The sequence below is a fragment of the Rhea americana genome, unplaced genomic scaffold, assembly GCF_003343005.1.
Source record: "Rhea americana isolate MKP2758 unplaced genomic scaffold, rheAme1 scaffold_19, whole genome shotgun sequence".
In the NCBI taxonomy this organism is placed as follows: domain Eukaryota; kingdom Metazoa; phylum Chordata; class Aves; order Rheiformes; family Rheidae; genus Rhea; species Rhea americana.
In genome coordinates this window covers 2,411,049-2,426,948 of record NW_028186038.1, presented here as the reverse complement: position 1 = coordinate 2,426,948, position 15,900 = coordinate 2,411,049, and the positions used below count along the sequence as shown (strand labels likewise).

Genomic DNA, 15,900 nt, shown 5'->3' with positions numbered 1-15,900 from the left:
ACCGGCTAAGCGTGCGGAGGGCTCCGGCTGCCCGTTTCCAACCTCCCCGCACCGCCCGTCCCGTCCCATCGCTTCCCCAGGGGGAGGGTGGCCGGGCTCCGCCAGCGCCCGCGCCAGACACGTTTGCGTGGTGACCGGTGGGGGCCCTGGGAGGGCATGAGCCCGGCGCGCCGTGGGGTTGACGGCCCCGCGCCGTGGGGCCGGGCAGGGCGGGCAGGCCGCGAGCGCCTAGCGCGGCCACAAAATGGCGGCGTCCCGCCCGCCACGCGGGCTCTCCCCGGTGCAGCCCGGATCGGGGGCTGCTGCCGCCTTTCTGGAAAGCTCCGTGCCAGGGCAAACACGAGACTCCTCATCGCCACGCCGGGAGCTGACATCACCCGGTGCTCRCAGCCAGAATGATGAAACCAGGCGCCAGGTTTCCCCGTGAATCAGGCCGAGCGCGTGGAGAGGCTGGCGGCGGCTGCCCGGCCCGCGGCCCCGCGCAGGCAACGCGGTGCCGGGCTCCTCTCCCGCCTCCGGGGCCGCTTCCGAGCTCCCGGCCCTCCGTTCCTGCTGCGGTGCGAGCGGCGCCTGTGCTGACGGCGGCGGCATTCCCGGTCTCGGTGCCACCTCGGTTCTTTCTGACCTCTCTGCCGAATCTTTCAGAGCTGTTTTTCTCTCTTTTTTTTTTTCTTTTTTTTTAAAAGATATAAAATCCTTCTAGCACCCCTCCTCCCTGTTTTYCACAGCGAAAGGCTGCTTTGCCGGAGCTTCCCCCCGGGCGGCACCTGGAGGGCTTTCGGCTTCCGACGAGCTGGCTGGGAAGCGCCCGGGGCGCGAGCGGGCAGGCGAGCGCGAGCGTCCCCCGTCCCCCGTGGCCGTGGCCGTCCCGCAGGGGCAGGGGCAGGGGCCGCGCCGCGAGGGGCCTGCCGGGGAGGCCGGCGCACGTGCGCCCGCCGCGCCGCAGCGCTCGGGCGAAAGGCGAGGGGGCAACGAGGGGCGCGGCGGCGCCCGGAGCCCTCCCGGCTCCGGCCCACGCGCCCTTCCCCACCTTCCCGCCCGCTCCCGAGGACGCGGTAGACCTGCTGCGTCACCGAGTTTGCCGCTTGGTCCCGCGTCACCTCTACCCGACGACAGGGAGCAGCACGGCCGGAGGGCAGAGAGGCTTCGCTGGTGGCGCTGCCTGAGGAAACCAGAGCAGAAGCGATTTCAAACTGCGCCGCAGCGAACGAGTTTCTGTCTTGTGCCGCTGCTCCAGCCCTCACGGACATCGTTCTCTGGAGCCAGCCGGTCGGATCAAATGCAGACCCTCAGGTGGGTTTTAAAAGGTTTGTTTGGTTTGTTGGGGAGACGACAGGGAGGGTTTAAATAAAATTTAGCAAGATTTGGTATCAGTGTATAATTTAAAATGAAAGATAAACATAGTTATATTTGGGCAATGTCAAGGGAAAAAGGTTTAGAACTAGCCTACTTTTTTTGGCTGGAAGTCTGATGGACCTTATTTTATTTTAGTTGTTCGCTATCCCACTGAACAACTTCTCCCAGTAGTATTTCCACAACTAAACAGAAGTTGTCTCTTGTGGCAGGTATTAGCCTCACTTTCTAAAAAGCTAGAAGTCCAAATCTGTATGTGAACTTTTTTCTAATGCGCTAAAAAGCCCTCACTGCAATTAAGTTCTGATTTATTCTGGGGAAAACAGGATGAAGTCTGCTCACGTTGCTCCCCGGTGAGTTCACGGGCAGGCTGAAGTRCTGGGGTATCACCACCCCGCGCTCGTTATTACCTATAATCAACTACATTGTTTTAAAACGTACAGTAGTGTAATACCTGTAGTTATCTGTTGTTTAGAGCTGATTCTCTTCCCAGAAGAACCCAGAATAGAGAAATTAATTGTCCAATATTAATAGAATAGAAGAATTAATTGTCCAAATMTGATAAAATGAGGTACTAACTTCCTTAGTTACTTAATGCTTGATGACTGACTCTGCTTAGCCGTGCTGGAGGCACGGAAAGGGAGCCTACAGCGGACGATGGCCACCCCTGGACCTCTCGTGGCATCTAGCCTGGCACAAAGCCTGCATCCAGAGCCAACACATGGGGGCACAGAAGTACATCAGGCAAATGTATTTCTATTGCAGACACAGCTGAGCAGCTAGGTCATTTAGGCCGGCAAATAAGCAAAGTTTAAAGGTAAATCTAGCTAATGAGGTTGACAGTAACTCCTCTGTCTTCAGTGCTCCTCCTCTGTGTGCAGTAGGATAGATTTGCTAGTGCCTACTGGCTCTCTTYGTCTTTGGCATGATACAAAGCCAGCATAAGGCATTTGCTACGATGAGCTTGTGTCACGGGAATAACACAACGCATCCTGAATGTGTCAGTGAACGTGGCCWTCACTGGTTATTAGAAACATCAAAGGCAAAATCTCTGAATTTCATTTCAGGTAAAACCTGTGAGAAATCTTTATAAATATCTTTATGAAATGGAATTCATCAGTCCAAAAGTGAATATTCATATTTAAAGTAATTTTTTTCCTTTAGGCTTGGTATTTTAACCCTGCAAGCCAGGAGTCCACAAGCTGTAGTTCACAAACAGGTCTACAGGATGTACATAACAAAAGCAAACACTGTTGCAAAGTTTAAGCTCAGTAAATAGGAGACCGAGGAAGATACCTAGGGATCTGCAAATGCAACTAGGCTGAAAGCCTCTTCTGGAGATATATAAATGCATAGAAATTATGTTCTTTACATATGTGTATCTTACGTGTGGCCTGGAATGAATTTATCCAGGATGCGATATGCTGGGGCCCTATATTTCAACATCAGCTGTGACTTACCTGTATTTCTTGCATCTCCTGCCAGGTGCTCACACTCTCACATTGCCAGACTATCACACAGTGCTGTTGCTACAGCAGTTAAGAATGCAATTGAGGCAAGGTTTGTGGGAGAGGTAATAACTTTTATTAGACTAACTGACAGAGTTGAAATTTGTCCAAAAACTTGCCAGTTTTTCCAGGTGTATCAGGTGCTTTAATAAAAGGAATTATCTGCCCTTACTGAGGTTGTCTTGCATCATTAGGAATGCAATTAGGTAGCAGTGTTTTGGCCTCAGCTTTTAAAGTGATTAAACCAAGAAGCAAACAGCAAATCCATGCCTAAAAGGTGTTTCAAACTAAAGACTTCATTGCTTGAGAACACTTGCAATATTGGAAAGCAGGAACCCCTCTCCCACCCCCAAATCACAGAACATGTGGGACCCTGACCCTGCTTCCAAAGGAGAGAGAGGTTTTTGCAGATACTTTGGAGTCTGTTTGTGTCCTGTTGCCTCTACACGAGAGCTGATATACTAAAACACCCCCTCTGTTCTGTTTTCATAATTAACATATTTTCATTTGCTTGTATATCATTAACCCTCTGAAGATATTAACTGGACCTGTTTTGGATTTTGTATTAGATTTTTTTCTGATTGATAATAGTCTCTACAGAACTGAAATTGCCCATAGGAAAATGTCAAATTTCTATCTGGAAATTTTAAAGGAAATACTTTAAATTCAAACTGCTTGACTGAAAGTGTTTTTTGAATGGACCCAAAAGTCACGTTATTAAAAAAATATATATATAAAAAAAAGTGTGAATGTATTAACTGTCCTCATACTGTGCATTGCATGGTGGAAACTGTGTTTTGGATTCCCCCAGAATCGTCTTTTGCATATCTCACGGCTACAGTGTTTTAGCTGAGGTGTTGCATGAGGGGAGATGGAATCCATACAGGAAGTCTGGGCCACAGTAGTTGGATGCAATTGTGTCCAGAACTACAACCACCACAAGTAAATGCATCCTCAGAATAAAACAGTCTGGGAGCAAAATCTCCAGGGTGAGTTTAGCAAACAAAAAGGAAACATTGCATTTTGGGTATGYCAGAATGTTTTGTTTCCCTGAAAATATCGATGAGACCTCTTAAAATCAGTATTTCAAATTTTCAAAWTCATAAATCTAAAATTAGTGTAAATTTTCTTCTCATGTCAACTTGGGAAGAACAAATATTGAAATGTGTCTTCTGTGAGACAAAAATTCCAGAGCTCACAGAGCTCTAATATGAACTATTTCTGCCACTCTCCTTAATCTAAAGGTAAAAAATAATCATTCTCTTCAGTGAATGAAACAGTTCCTGTTAAGTTACTCACAGCTGTGGCAAATGCTGCCTTGGTAGCTGCAAAGAACACAACAATGTGAATGATCAAGTTCGGCTTCTTTTGGTTTTACTTGTAAYGATCAGAGTTTTATTCTTTCGTAATAACCAAAGACCAGCCCAGGAAGACTCAATCAGAGTAGTCAAGAATGGGTCATGGGAGGATAAGTGAATCATGATGTGAAACTCCCGTTGCAACAGAGAAGTGATTTCGAAATTAAAGTGCCTAGAGATAGATGCCGTGTCTGCGGAAAACCAAGTGTATGATGGGAAAATAAAGAAGGTCAGACTGTGTTTCTAAACAGTATCTGATTTCCCCCTTTCTTTCAAACAGTTGCGGCAATGGAGAACTTGAATATCTTGCTCCCAGATCTTACTGAAGAGCTGCAAGGTAAGAGTAACACATACAGGCTAAAGYTTCTGCTTATTTCCACTGTGCAATAGATTTTGCTGTTGTCATCCTGAATCAATGAAATTCATTTCCTATGAAAACATGCTTCATCCATCTTCTCCTTTCCTGTAAAATATCCTGTCCTGAAGTATTAGATGTGGTGGATTTCAGGCTAAATGCCACGGATTTATTTCTTYTGATCACTTAATTACAATGTGAATAACAGAGCTGAGAGCCTGYGTTCTGTGCACTGCCACCATATGATGGCCCGTAACAAGCCTTAGTCATCTGTGTGTGTGTGGGGGGGGGCACAAGACGTGGCAGCAGACCTGCAGGGCAGTCCCAGCTCAGTGCCATGCTCTGATGGTGCTACAGCAGTTGAATCACCTCCATCACCCTGCTGCTGTTTAGACTCAGACACCTTGGAGTTCAGGTGACTTTAAATCCTCTTTTACTGCTTTTACCCCCTGGTCTGTGCTCAGGAGTGCTCAACCCTTAAGAGATTTCTCYTATGCTCCCCCTACCCTCCCTGACCTGCATCTGCCTTCTCTGTGTTTATACACATGGAGCTTCAGCTCACCAAAGACAGCTGGTTGTTGCAGGCACATGTGCACTGCTTGCTCGTGGTGAGCCTGAGCACTGCAACTTTGATTGTTTAATTTACCTTTGTCTGAATCTTCACAGGCTCGTTCAGCCTGTTCCAGCTTCTCTTGAAGACAAAATTGTCCAGGCCCCACTCAAGTCTGTGCCAGCTAGCCTTCAACAAGAGGTCAGTTCCTCAGCCTCTTTAATTTAGCAGTACAGACATGAGAGAGCGCTCTCTGTTTCCYGTCCTCAAGCTTCCCTAGACAGTCAGACTAGAGCTGCATGGCTCATGAGGGAAGCTCATAGCATTTTGTATAGACTTTTAGGAGATGTGGAGCAAAGGAAGGGGCGTTGCTTTGGGAGTGTTTGCTTTGAGTTTGGGGTTGCTCAGACTTCCAGTTCAGTCTGGGCACCATGAGTTATAAGCTCCCTCTCTGTGTTTCCCAATTAAAAAGAAAGGCAAGGAAAGAATGAATGCAGAGTCTCTAAAAGCCATAAAAGGCATATTATCTAGCAACCACCCCTGCAGACAAGCAGAGACTGTTACCCAAGCTCTGTGCCCATGAGCAGTGTCTCCCCACTCCCGCCCCACACGTGCCACACACTGTCCAGCTGCCAGGCCCTTGCTTCAGCAGTACTTCTCTGGCTCCCTTCTGAGCTCAGCCCTGAAGGGCCTCTGGCTGATGTGCTCCTTCTCTGCCTCCTGACCAAATTCACACGGCCCCTGCTAGCTGCTCAGTTTCTGCTGTAGCTCATAGTCTAGCAAAGGACCATCGCACCATCAGGGTGTTGTTGTACTGCAACCAAGACCAGCAGTCAGTTCCCTGCCCTTCCACAGGCTTCCTGCCTGGACCGGGGCATGCACCTGTGGGAATTTAGATGCATGAAGGGGTTTTGCCGTGCATTAAATGCTTAATGTTCTTTAGAAAATCCTACAATTTTAGGTATCTCAGTACCTTACCATTGCAAAGACTCCAGTAATTTATACTGACTAGTGACATTTCTCTGCTGGTTTCTGGCAGGGTTGGTTGCTTTGTACAATGCAGCACTACTCTCTTGCCTATATAAGCAAGCATGCCTCAGAGTCTGAAGCATGTCACTGCACCTCCATTGAGCATGCCACCACGCAGCCCACCACTGCTGCTGCACAATGATTTGCCCCTCTTTCCTCCTAGACATTTTTCAGAGGGCTTTTACTGCTGATGCCAGTTACTTGGAGAACCATGAGAAAKTGAACCAGTCATTCTGGGAATCACTCATAAAATGTTTAGCCACCACTGACCCAGCTATCCTGAATGCTGAAGAAACAAACAATGTAAGTTATTGAAGAAACATGCATTCTTTGTAAAACACTTATACAGATAAGTTTATAYTTCCCTGCTATTTTTGGGGAGGAGAAAACATCCAGTCCAATTATCTGATATGCTAAAATGGCCCAAGTGGTATAAAAGAGCCATTACATAAATGAGACTCAGGCTACCACTTTTTGCTTCGTCATTCTGCATGTGAAAAAAAATAATTTTCCAGAGGAGATGGCCTCATATGTATTCCTCAGGACATGTTCAGCTCCCTTTTATTCCAGGCAGGACTATTGTTGGTGACATTTTGCCATAAGATATGGCAGAGACTGCATGTCCATTTTCAGATCCCGTACTATATTTCTCCAGATCTTTAAAAAGTTATATTTTGCGCACCACAGTTCTCTCCTGGTTGATGGCTCCCCTCTGGGTTGTGGAATGGAGTTTCGGTTCTCTTTCCTTCTTTGGTTTTACTACTTGTCCCCAGTTTCCCCCTTGTACAGTGGGAGGTGAAGGGGGGGGGTTACATTTCCCACAGATGCGATCAGACATTCATTTGTGTAGCAGCATCTATTCGCACACACTAGGTTTTATTGGATGGGCTATTTGCTGCTCACTCACCCTTCTTTCAGTTGCTCAACAGATGCAACGTCCTGCCTGGAGGCTGCGCAGCTTGCTTGAAAGTCATAGGGAAGAAAGGAGCCAGGGCATTGGCTCTTCTCTACCTGTTGCTGAAGACAACCAGCCCGTCCGGATATAGACAGCTGCCCAGCTCCAAGGGAAAGGGTGAGTCTTACCTGGCTGCCTCTCAGCCATTTTGTTAAAATAATCATAGTGTCACYGAGACTTGACACCTGTCAGAGAACTCTGCTGCGTGCTTAGAAGTGATTATTAGTGAATAACTGTAAAATGTCCAGGAATACTGCTTGTAAAAATCACTTAGGTATGGTGATGATGGGAGCCAAAGAGAGACACTATTTTATTCTAGATTGAATGGGCTTCTTCAGGGAAAAAGCCTCGGTCATTTAGGGTGAGAGGAAACCTTGCCTAGGGTGGGTGATGACAAAGGAAATTCTCTGCCCCAATTTTTCCTCTCTAACTGGATTCATGACACCAAAGACACTTGTTCTCATGGGTTGTTTTCCAGCCAGCCTGGAGCTCTCAGCTCCAGAAGTGGGAAGAATTCTGAGCTGAACTGCTGAAAATGTTTTTGCAAACCTCCCCAGCATGTGCAATAATAGCTAATAGGAGTGGAGAGACGGTGCTGCTCAGGGTGCCGGGCCAGGTAAAGAGAGTCGGATAGGCTCCACTGCACTTCTCATTTATGCTGTTGCCCAATAAAAAATGGAGTAAATGCCATTCCACAAGATCATCATCATCATTAATCGTTATTAATGTGTCAGAGAGCTGCATTCATTTGTATCCAGTCATGAATGTCCAAGTATTGCAACTAATAGTGAAGAGACACACAGACCTTTCCACTCTTGTCAGGGAGCTGAATCTGAAGCCATTAAATCACCTAAAACTCCAGCCACATGAGCCCAGAGCCCCTCGCTGCCTGACGCAGGAGTCCTCCTGCAGTGTTTTCTGGCAGGTTTTCCATTCCTGGTGCTCTGGCCTAGCTGGCTTTGAAGACTCTGCCGCACGCCACAAGAGGGTGCTGGCTTTGTGGTATAAATACAGGGAACTCGGCAGAAATTATAGCAATGAGGGGTGAAGTAGCTCGTGAGGTGGTGAACAGTTTTCTCCAGCTAAAGCACCTTTCAGGTGAAACTGCTGTTGCTTCAGGGAGTGGGAATTTTCACAAGAGTAGCATTGTGGGTAAATTAAAGGCCAGAGAAAGAGGCCTAAGCACCTACCRTAGTTGTTCAAAAGAGCCTGAACAGTGGTGTCTGTGATGCTTCCATTTGTAGTGCTCTGTACTACTCCTTGTGTGCAAAAAGCATGTCTGAAATAAGGCTATGGGACTGATTTCTTGCCAGACTGCCCTTAATACAGCTTTGTGAAACACTGGTAATCCATCACTGAAAAACAGAGAAAACTCAAATAGTTGTTTCAAGTATCTTTTTTTTTTCCCTCTATATGTCACAATAGATGAAAAACTGAAATTCCTGAAGAGATTGGAAAGAAACTTCATGCTTTCACAAGGGAAAAAAAAGGCTGAAAGTTCAACCCAAGAGTCAATGGATGAAGATCCACAAGGTAAAGAGAATGTATTTTACTTTTTCCTGACACAGAAATTAGTCCTATTGAGTGTTCAGAAGAGATTCACATAATTTGCAACAATTCAGTAGCAATTGTGCAGACCTCTGAAAAAAAGTAAGAAACTGTTCAAAAGAGACAGCACAGAAAATAATCAGTATCTCTAGATTCAGCAGCAGCAAAATAGTGGCTGCCTCATGCCCCCAGGGTTTTGAGAAGTATAGAAAGATACTGCAAGATTCCTTCCTAACTAAATTCGTATGAGTTCATAACTTCTACAGTCCTCAATGAATTGTGCTCTAGCTGAAGTCTGTGCTATAACAGGAGGCAGATAATAGTTGATATATAGCAGTAGCTAGTGGCACTGCAGACCTTCTCTAGCATTTATTTCCTTAATAGCAAACAGCAGTGTATCAAAAGTCACTTTGGCTGCCACTAAACCATTTCATTCAAGGAAAATAAGAGACCAAGAAAGTGACAGGCAACATGGAAGTTGGCTTACTCTGTCACAGTGCTGTTGATGTTTTTGTGTTTAAAAGCAGAGCTTTCTTGCTATACCCCTTTAATCACTTACTCAGTCCTCAGAAAGATTTTGCCCTTTTCACTTACTCAACCAGCTTTAGAGAGAGCTGTGAGGCAAAACCAGCTAATAATAACCCTTGCATTTCAAAGCCTTGATTTCTGCCTATGTATCCCACAGCAGTTACTATATAATCAGCAAACAGCCAGAGTGCTGTTGTTTGATACTGCTGGCACATTTTCTGTACGTCTGAAGAAAATAATACTTTCTCTATCCATACAGTCTTGAGGAATATTTAGGAAGATAGAAAACTGAAGGCCAATTGTGCAGAGGTGGGACAAAGTAACAACAGGATAGTTTTTACTGGAGTCAACAAATACAGAATGACAAAAGGATCACCTCCGGCATTCTTTGGTGTGACTTTCAAACAAAAGTACATTAACACGCGACAGGCAGCACTAGACAGAGGCAAAGGACTAGTCAGAATTTGGCTGTAGAAATGGCATTTCCCTGAAAGATAAAGCATGGTTGAGCTTTAGAGTTGAGTCAGGAGAGCAGCAAAATCTAGAGCCATGGGAGAATTCCTGCTCTCTAGGTCCACATAGACAGTTGCCATTGACACACAGCAAAAACATTTTGAAAACCTCTACCACAGCCACCACTTACAGAATCTGCTATCAACCCCCATGACTAACTGGAGACGATCAGTGAGGACTGTGTGTGAGAAGCATGAGATCATCTTGATCGAAAGCTTTTCCCTTCTTTCTAAAGAAAAAGATGGAAAACAAGCATGATACAGATAAAGATCCTGTGTTAATGCACAGCAATAGTATTAGAATCAGGGATGTAAAAAAGTTAAGGGTATAATCATTCAATTAACATCTTAAATTGATGTCAGCCCAGATGCAAGAGCAGCTTATTTAAAATGACATCAGGAGATCTAATTTGTCTTACAAGAGTCTGACTATTCCTGACTCCAGCCACTGTGAGAGAAGGAATATGGTGGGCTAATACTCTGTTTGTATTTCCTTTGGATGCTAAACTGCCTGACTCACAAATGAGCTGCCCTTTTCAAAGAATAAGAGTTGGAATCTACCTTATCACACTTATGCAATCATACTAATTTCAATAGAATTGCATGAGTAGGACTGGCAGCAAGATATGTATAGTCATTATATATATTAATTTATATCAACTTTGTGTAATATTTTAGGTATACCAGGGGAGGTTGTCCCCTTTGGAGATTCAGGTAAGTGTTCACAGATAACAACCTTGCTACCTTCTTCTGACAGTATTGTATTAAAATGACTCTGTGGCTGTAAATCTACTGGSTTCCTGTTAACCTGGCTTTAGACCAGGGCATGGTGCAGAGTTGTGGTGGATAGTCATCCACTACAGAGATGATCTGTTGATCTGTATGAGCCGTTCTAGCCAATTAAGACACTAAGTGCCCAGTTTCTTGTAGGTCTGCCAAAGGCATGTAGGATCAGCCCACTGCAGTTTGGTTATCTCTTAGGGGAGAATCCAGTTGCCTGTGGGGCAACTGCTCAGACTTTCCCCAAAAACGCCAGACAGTTTCCAGCATTCCCTGCTGTTCTCTATCCCACTGCTGAGTAGGGATGAAAGTCTGGGAGAGAACTGGAGGCTGGTTTCAGCAAGATTATACTACTCAACTCTTCCTCCCTCAGCTCAGAGCACAGAGCATTCCCCACCAAGGGAGGACAGTAGGTGAAAGCCAAGTGACAAGCAAACAGTGCTAGTTGAGAGGTTTGGAGAGACTCCACAGTGTAAATGCAAATTTCCATTTATCAGGGACTGCTGAGCAGCAGCAAAAGAGGTGCAAAAAGCCCATAGTAGGAAACTTTCAGCAGCTTGAGTGCATTGTGGACTTGATCCCTCCTGCTCCCAGGCAAATGCCATATCTAGTAGTTATCAGAGGCAGAGAGCAAAGGGACTTGTCCCAGCAGACTCACCTTTCAGAGAAAACATCTGCCCAGCCACTCTCTCCTGTGAAGTAAAGAAGTTGCTGTAGTTTGGACTCCTTCAGCTGAAGACAGAGTTGGCAAGAGGACTCAAGTGTCAGCGTAAYCACTAGGGGAGCTTTTGTGTGATTATCACTGGAGAGCGACATAACACACTAGGGTAGAAGAGTATATCGTAATGTAACATTCTCCTCACTCAGTCTCCTGCTCGGTGCAGAAAGAGGTCTACAGTGTTTTTCCAGTTGTTAGACTGTCTTTAGGTGCCACCTCTCACCAAGGCCTTGTTGCTTCATTTCTAGATTACTTCAATGCACAATACTGAGCTACTGAAAACACTTAACTAGTGCAGGATACACTGCCCACTGCCTCAGACGTGTTCAGGGGATACGTATGTGTCCTAGGCTCTGTTTGGTTCCAGGTTCGGTTTTAGCACATACTTGTCCTGTTTGCTAGTGCTGCTAATGGTGGGAAACATGTTCTGCAGTCAGCTGTTGGCAAAGGTATATTGTTTCTAGCTGTTGCAAATATACAGGTGTTTTAACCATCAGAAATAGATCATAAAACTGTGTTGCTTTTCAGAGATTACCAGAAGAGAAGATGCAGTTGCAGATGGTAAATATAAAGCAGCAAACTGAGCAGTTTGTTTTGGGGCAGAGGATTGATTTTTTTTTTTTTTAACAGTATGTGTGCTTTTTCTTCTAGATGCTGTCTTTCAGTAATCAGTTTGTTTAGTGATGATAACTATACTAGCTCCTTGGTGCCTAAATATTTCTTAAAGAAATATTTGACATTTTAGAATATTTATTGAGATGCAATTTAATGCTTTAATAGCAAGTCATTCAATTATACAAGAGTTACAATATGACTATTGCATTTAGGAAGCAGAGCAATACAAAACAGACACTTGGCAGCTATATATTGCTATTCTGATGAATTCTGCGAGTATGGGTCATTCACACACTCATGCAAACACATATAGCAACACTTGTGAGTCAGAGTAGTGCAATAGTATATTAATGTTAATAATTGAATTATTGAGTTTGTCACAAAACCAGAACTGGATCAATCCAAAATTCTCAAAGAATCCAAAAATTCACAAATATGAGTCATGTCAGAACCGAGTTTTTCTGTAAGCRTTAGTTGTTCCATGGTTCAAAAGCACAATAGCAGAAGTCTGTAGTTCACTTGAATTCCAGGTTTTTTTCCTATACTGTCCTATTACATCTTTAGATAAAATGAAATTTACTGCTAGGTAGTGGATGCCTGGATGCACAGCCTAGTGTAAGTGAAATTAGCACCTAAAATTTGCAGTGAATCAACACCTAAGGGCTTATATACAGCAGATGGCCTAGAGGACTACTTAAGCAGTCAGCAAAAAAGGGCAGGGGCCCTGCTTTGGGCAGGCCATTAGAAATCCGGTAAAATATCCAGCTCTTTCTGACCTCTGCCAATGCAGTCACAGAAAGAGCAGAATCTGGGAATTCTATTTGCAGTTATAGTAGAGCAAAAACCCATCTACTTAAACCTCTAAAGAGATCTAGCTTGTTTTTAATGATGTTCTTTCTACGTATTGGTATGATATACATTATAATACATTGGCTAATTGTCAGTTATAGTTCTTAATTTGGGGGATGCAGAAATACTTTAAAATCAGACTTAAGTAGATTGGTGACAAACACATTAGGATAATGATAAAGATTGTTTTATTATAGCAGCTGTAACTGTGCAAAGAACCTAAGTGCTAGATAGAAGCTCCCTTGTCCTACTGCTTTACTCCTCCACTGTAATTTTGAGACTATTGATTCCCTCAGATGAGATATAAAAGACCCAGCATGCTTTAAAAGCAATTTGGTATTGTTAATTCAACTATCTGATGGTGCTATTTTTTAAAACTGCTACAAGATATTTGCAAAACACTTTTGGGGTGATTTTAAAAATTGGTATTTTGATTTTCCTGAAAGGATTACAGATCTTTCCTTTGAACAAACTTTTTATGTAGATTGTGCTTTGAAAGAATCAATTTCAGATACATAAAGCAAAGGTAATTTAAAATCCAAAATTTCAGAGTGCTGTGGCAATAACAGACATTACTTTTTTCTAGCATACGAGAATAACAGCCCTCACCTCCCTCAGAGGACAGCATGGTGGATGGGCATACGGAAGGATGGTAAAAATCTTTTTATTTTTTATATAGCTCGTCTCAACGCTAATGAGAACCTTATGCCAAGAATAACATCTCTGGCTCAAAAAGTTTTTTTTTCAGCTTCTGTGTAGTTTGATGAAGTTYATAAGACAACTTTTGTGCATGTGTGWGTGTTTTAAAGTTGAGTCTAATACATGAGATATCTCACGTGGAAATACAGTTCATTCATTGAGGAACAGAATGTACCTGAATGTGTATTCATCAGGACCATATCCAAAGTTATGACCYGATTTCCCCTCTCTTTCAGATGAATTCTTTCATTTTGTCATTCTTTGCTTTGCCGTTGGAGCTTTACTAATCTGTTATTACTACTACAAAGGTAAGCAAGATTTTAATGAAATGATAAATTGTTGCACACCTGAAAATGGACAATGCCAAACAACCATTTATTTTGTTTCCCTAGATTGGACTATTTCTCTTGGAATTGGTTTAATCACCTTTGCTTCCCTGGAAACCACTGGGATATACTTTGGTCTAGGTATGTATGTTTACAGCAGCCAGCTCTGTATCAACATCAAGGATACAAGTTCACAGAATCATTTTACTACAGAAGTCTAGAAAATTACTGTTGCTGAGACTCTGTAAATCATCACATAACTATCTTGTAACATCTCATTCACAATTACACAGTGTGGCTGGAGACAAACATGTCTCAATGACACTGTGGAGAGATATCGACTCATTTCTCGTTCTCAATGATCTCAAGACYCTGAGTCACCTCTTGCAGTAGCAATGGCTGAACGGCAAGTTGTTGGGACAACATATAATTTTAGCAGTATAGCGYTCTCCCCAAACACACTCTGCAAGGAGCTGCACGCTCAGGCTGCCCTTCACGCCCTGTGAGCAAAGCTGCTGAGCTCCCTGAGAAGCAGCTCTCAGCAGAACCTGGGTGGCGACAGCTACCAGGAATTATAAAAACCCAGGGATTCCTAGCAATCCCCATGGATCTTGTAAAAGAGATGCAGCTAGCAACACATTATGGCTTCCCAATCCAGATCAGAAGCCTCCTCTGCAATCTTGTGCTATTATGTTCAGCAGGTTGTGGATGGTTGTCAGAACRCAGCTTTGTCACAGCTGTTACTAATGGTATCACAGAAGCACCTGTTTAAGTAGTCAGCTTACATCCATTAATACTGCAAGTGTCAGCATCTGTTTTTTGTCCTTTTGCTATTTTTTATGCTTTGTATTGCTATCTGACTCACCTTGAAAAAATGTTTGTGGTTTGTTTTCACAATTAGTGTATCGAATTCGGAGCGTACTTGACAGTTTTGTTCCTCTGATTGCAAAATTCAGGCCAACAGGTAATAGTGCTTTTCTTACTGACTACGGGTATATTCCTAAGACCTCACTGATATTTCATTTTGGATGACTCTTAAGACCAATTTCTCTAAATTAGAATTTCTGATTTTAATTTAAAAAATTTGTCCATTACAGCTGCTTGGATTTAGAAATGAATTATTCTGAACTCTTTCAAGTGGCAGAGTATTTTCACATTTTTAATATATATGCCCTGTATGGGACATTCATTATTTGCTGGCAATATCTGAACAAGAATTATACAGCTCAATTAAAAATTGAGTGCACGAGGACAGTTTCTTGTGTCTGGTCTTCAGACAGCCTCCAGGTTCATGTCCATCTGTGTTTATCTTAAAAAAAAGATACAAAGAATGCAAAAAAGTTGCACCAGGGGCTAACAGGAGACACATGACATTTATTTGAACATACCCGTCCTGACAGTCTTCTCTTTATCATGTAGGTACGAGGAAAGCTGCCTAGAAGGGGTATTTCAGGGGAGTTCCACAAATCCCTGCTGTCTGGATTTCTGGTATTAAAAGAACTATGCCTCTATGAGAGGCAGACATGGAAACCTAATGGCTAATATAAAATATTGAAATATTAAACCATATAAACATGTCATTCTCTCCACTCAAAAATAAAGCTGAAACTATGGTACTGAATCCCTTTCTTTCTTCTGAAGTTGTCTGYGGCTCAGCAGAGCTCATTAGACAATCTAGGTCTAGGCTTATAAATCAATGCCATGTGTTTTAATATATCACATTCTCCTTCCTTCCCCCATGCACTCATGTTTGTCTGGTCATAGTTTAGGAAAATCAACAAAAAAATGAAAATTAACCTCAGCTGGTTCTGGATTAAGCTCTGGATGTTTCAATAGGAATCTTGGCACCCGCAAAGCCACCTCCTCTTCACCCCTTGTGACGCTGCAAACCAGGCAAACACCAGCTGCTTGCTTACACAGCTGAGCCCCAACAGTGCAATAGCACTGAAGCAGATTAATTTATTGTGGCAGAACTCAACAGAGTGGGTGTATAATGATTTCACCCAGTGAAAGCTGAGTGAGATTTTTACATGTAGTGACATAATGGTGCAGTAATGAAATTATTATTAGCAGCAACTTTCATCTCTTCTGAGGGGAAAAAGAAAATACTTGATTATATCCTTCCTTCCCCACATTTTTTTTTTCTTCTGGTAAAATAAAATGCAACATTGTCATTCCTATCATTTTATAGGGACCTCTTACATGTATTTGCATAGG

The 15,900-nt window shown here is 43.5% G+C and overlaps 1 protein-coding gene across 2 annotated transcripts; it reads left to right on the top strand.

Annotated features, from left to right (window-relative positions):
• Positions 1-4,490: 4,490 nt before the first annotated feature.
• On the top strand, positions 4,491-15,273 carry TMEM40 (transmembrane protein 40). Of its 2 annotated transcripts, XM_085302375.1 has the most exons (11): positions 4,491-4,556; positions 6,317-6,456; positions 7,072-7,225; positions 8,534-8,641; positions 10,375-10,410; positions 11,723-11,755; positions 13,245-13,310; positions 13,594-13,665; positions 13,750-13,824; positions 14,585-14,647; positions 15,103-15,273. In XM_085302375.1, exons 1-11 carry the CDS (start codon positions 4,508-4,510, stop codon positions 15,120-15,122), a joined length of 816 nt encoding a protein of 271 aa, XP_085158501.1. In that variant the 5' UTR covers positions 4,491-4,507; the 3' UTR covers positions 15,123-15,273. The 2 variants fall into 2 exon arrangements, with proteins under 2 accessions (XP_085158501.1, XP_085158502.1); XM_085302376.1 differs by lacking the exon at positions 4,491-4,556 and having other exon boundaries at positions 6,401-6,456; positions 7,083-7,225.
• The last annotated feature ends 627 nt before the right edge of the window (positions 15,274-15,900 follow it).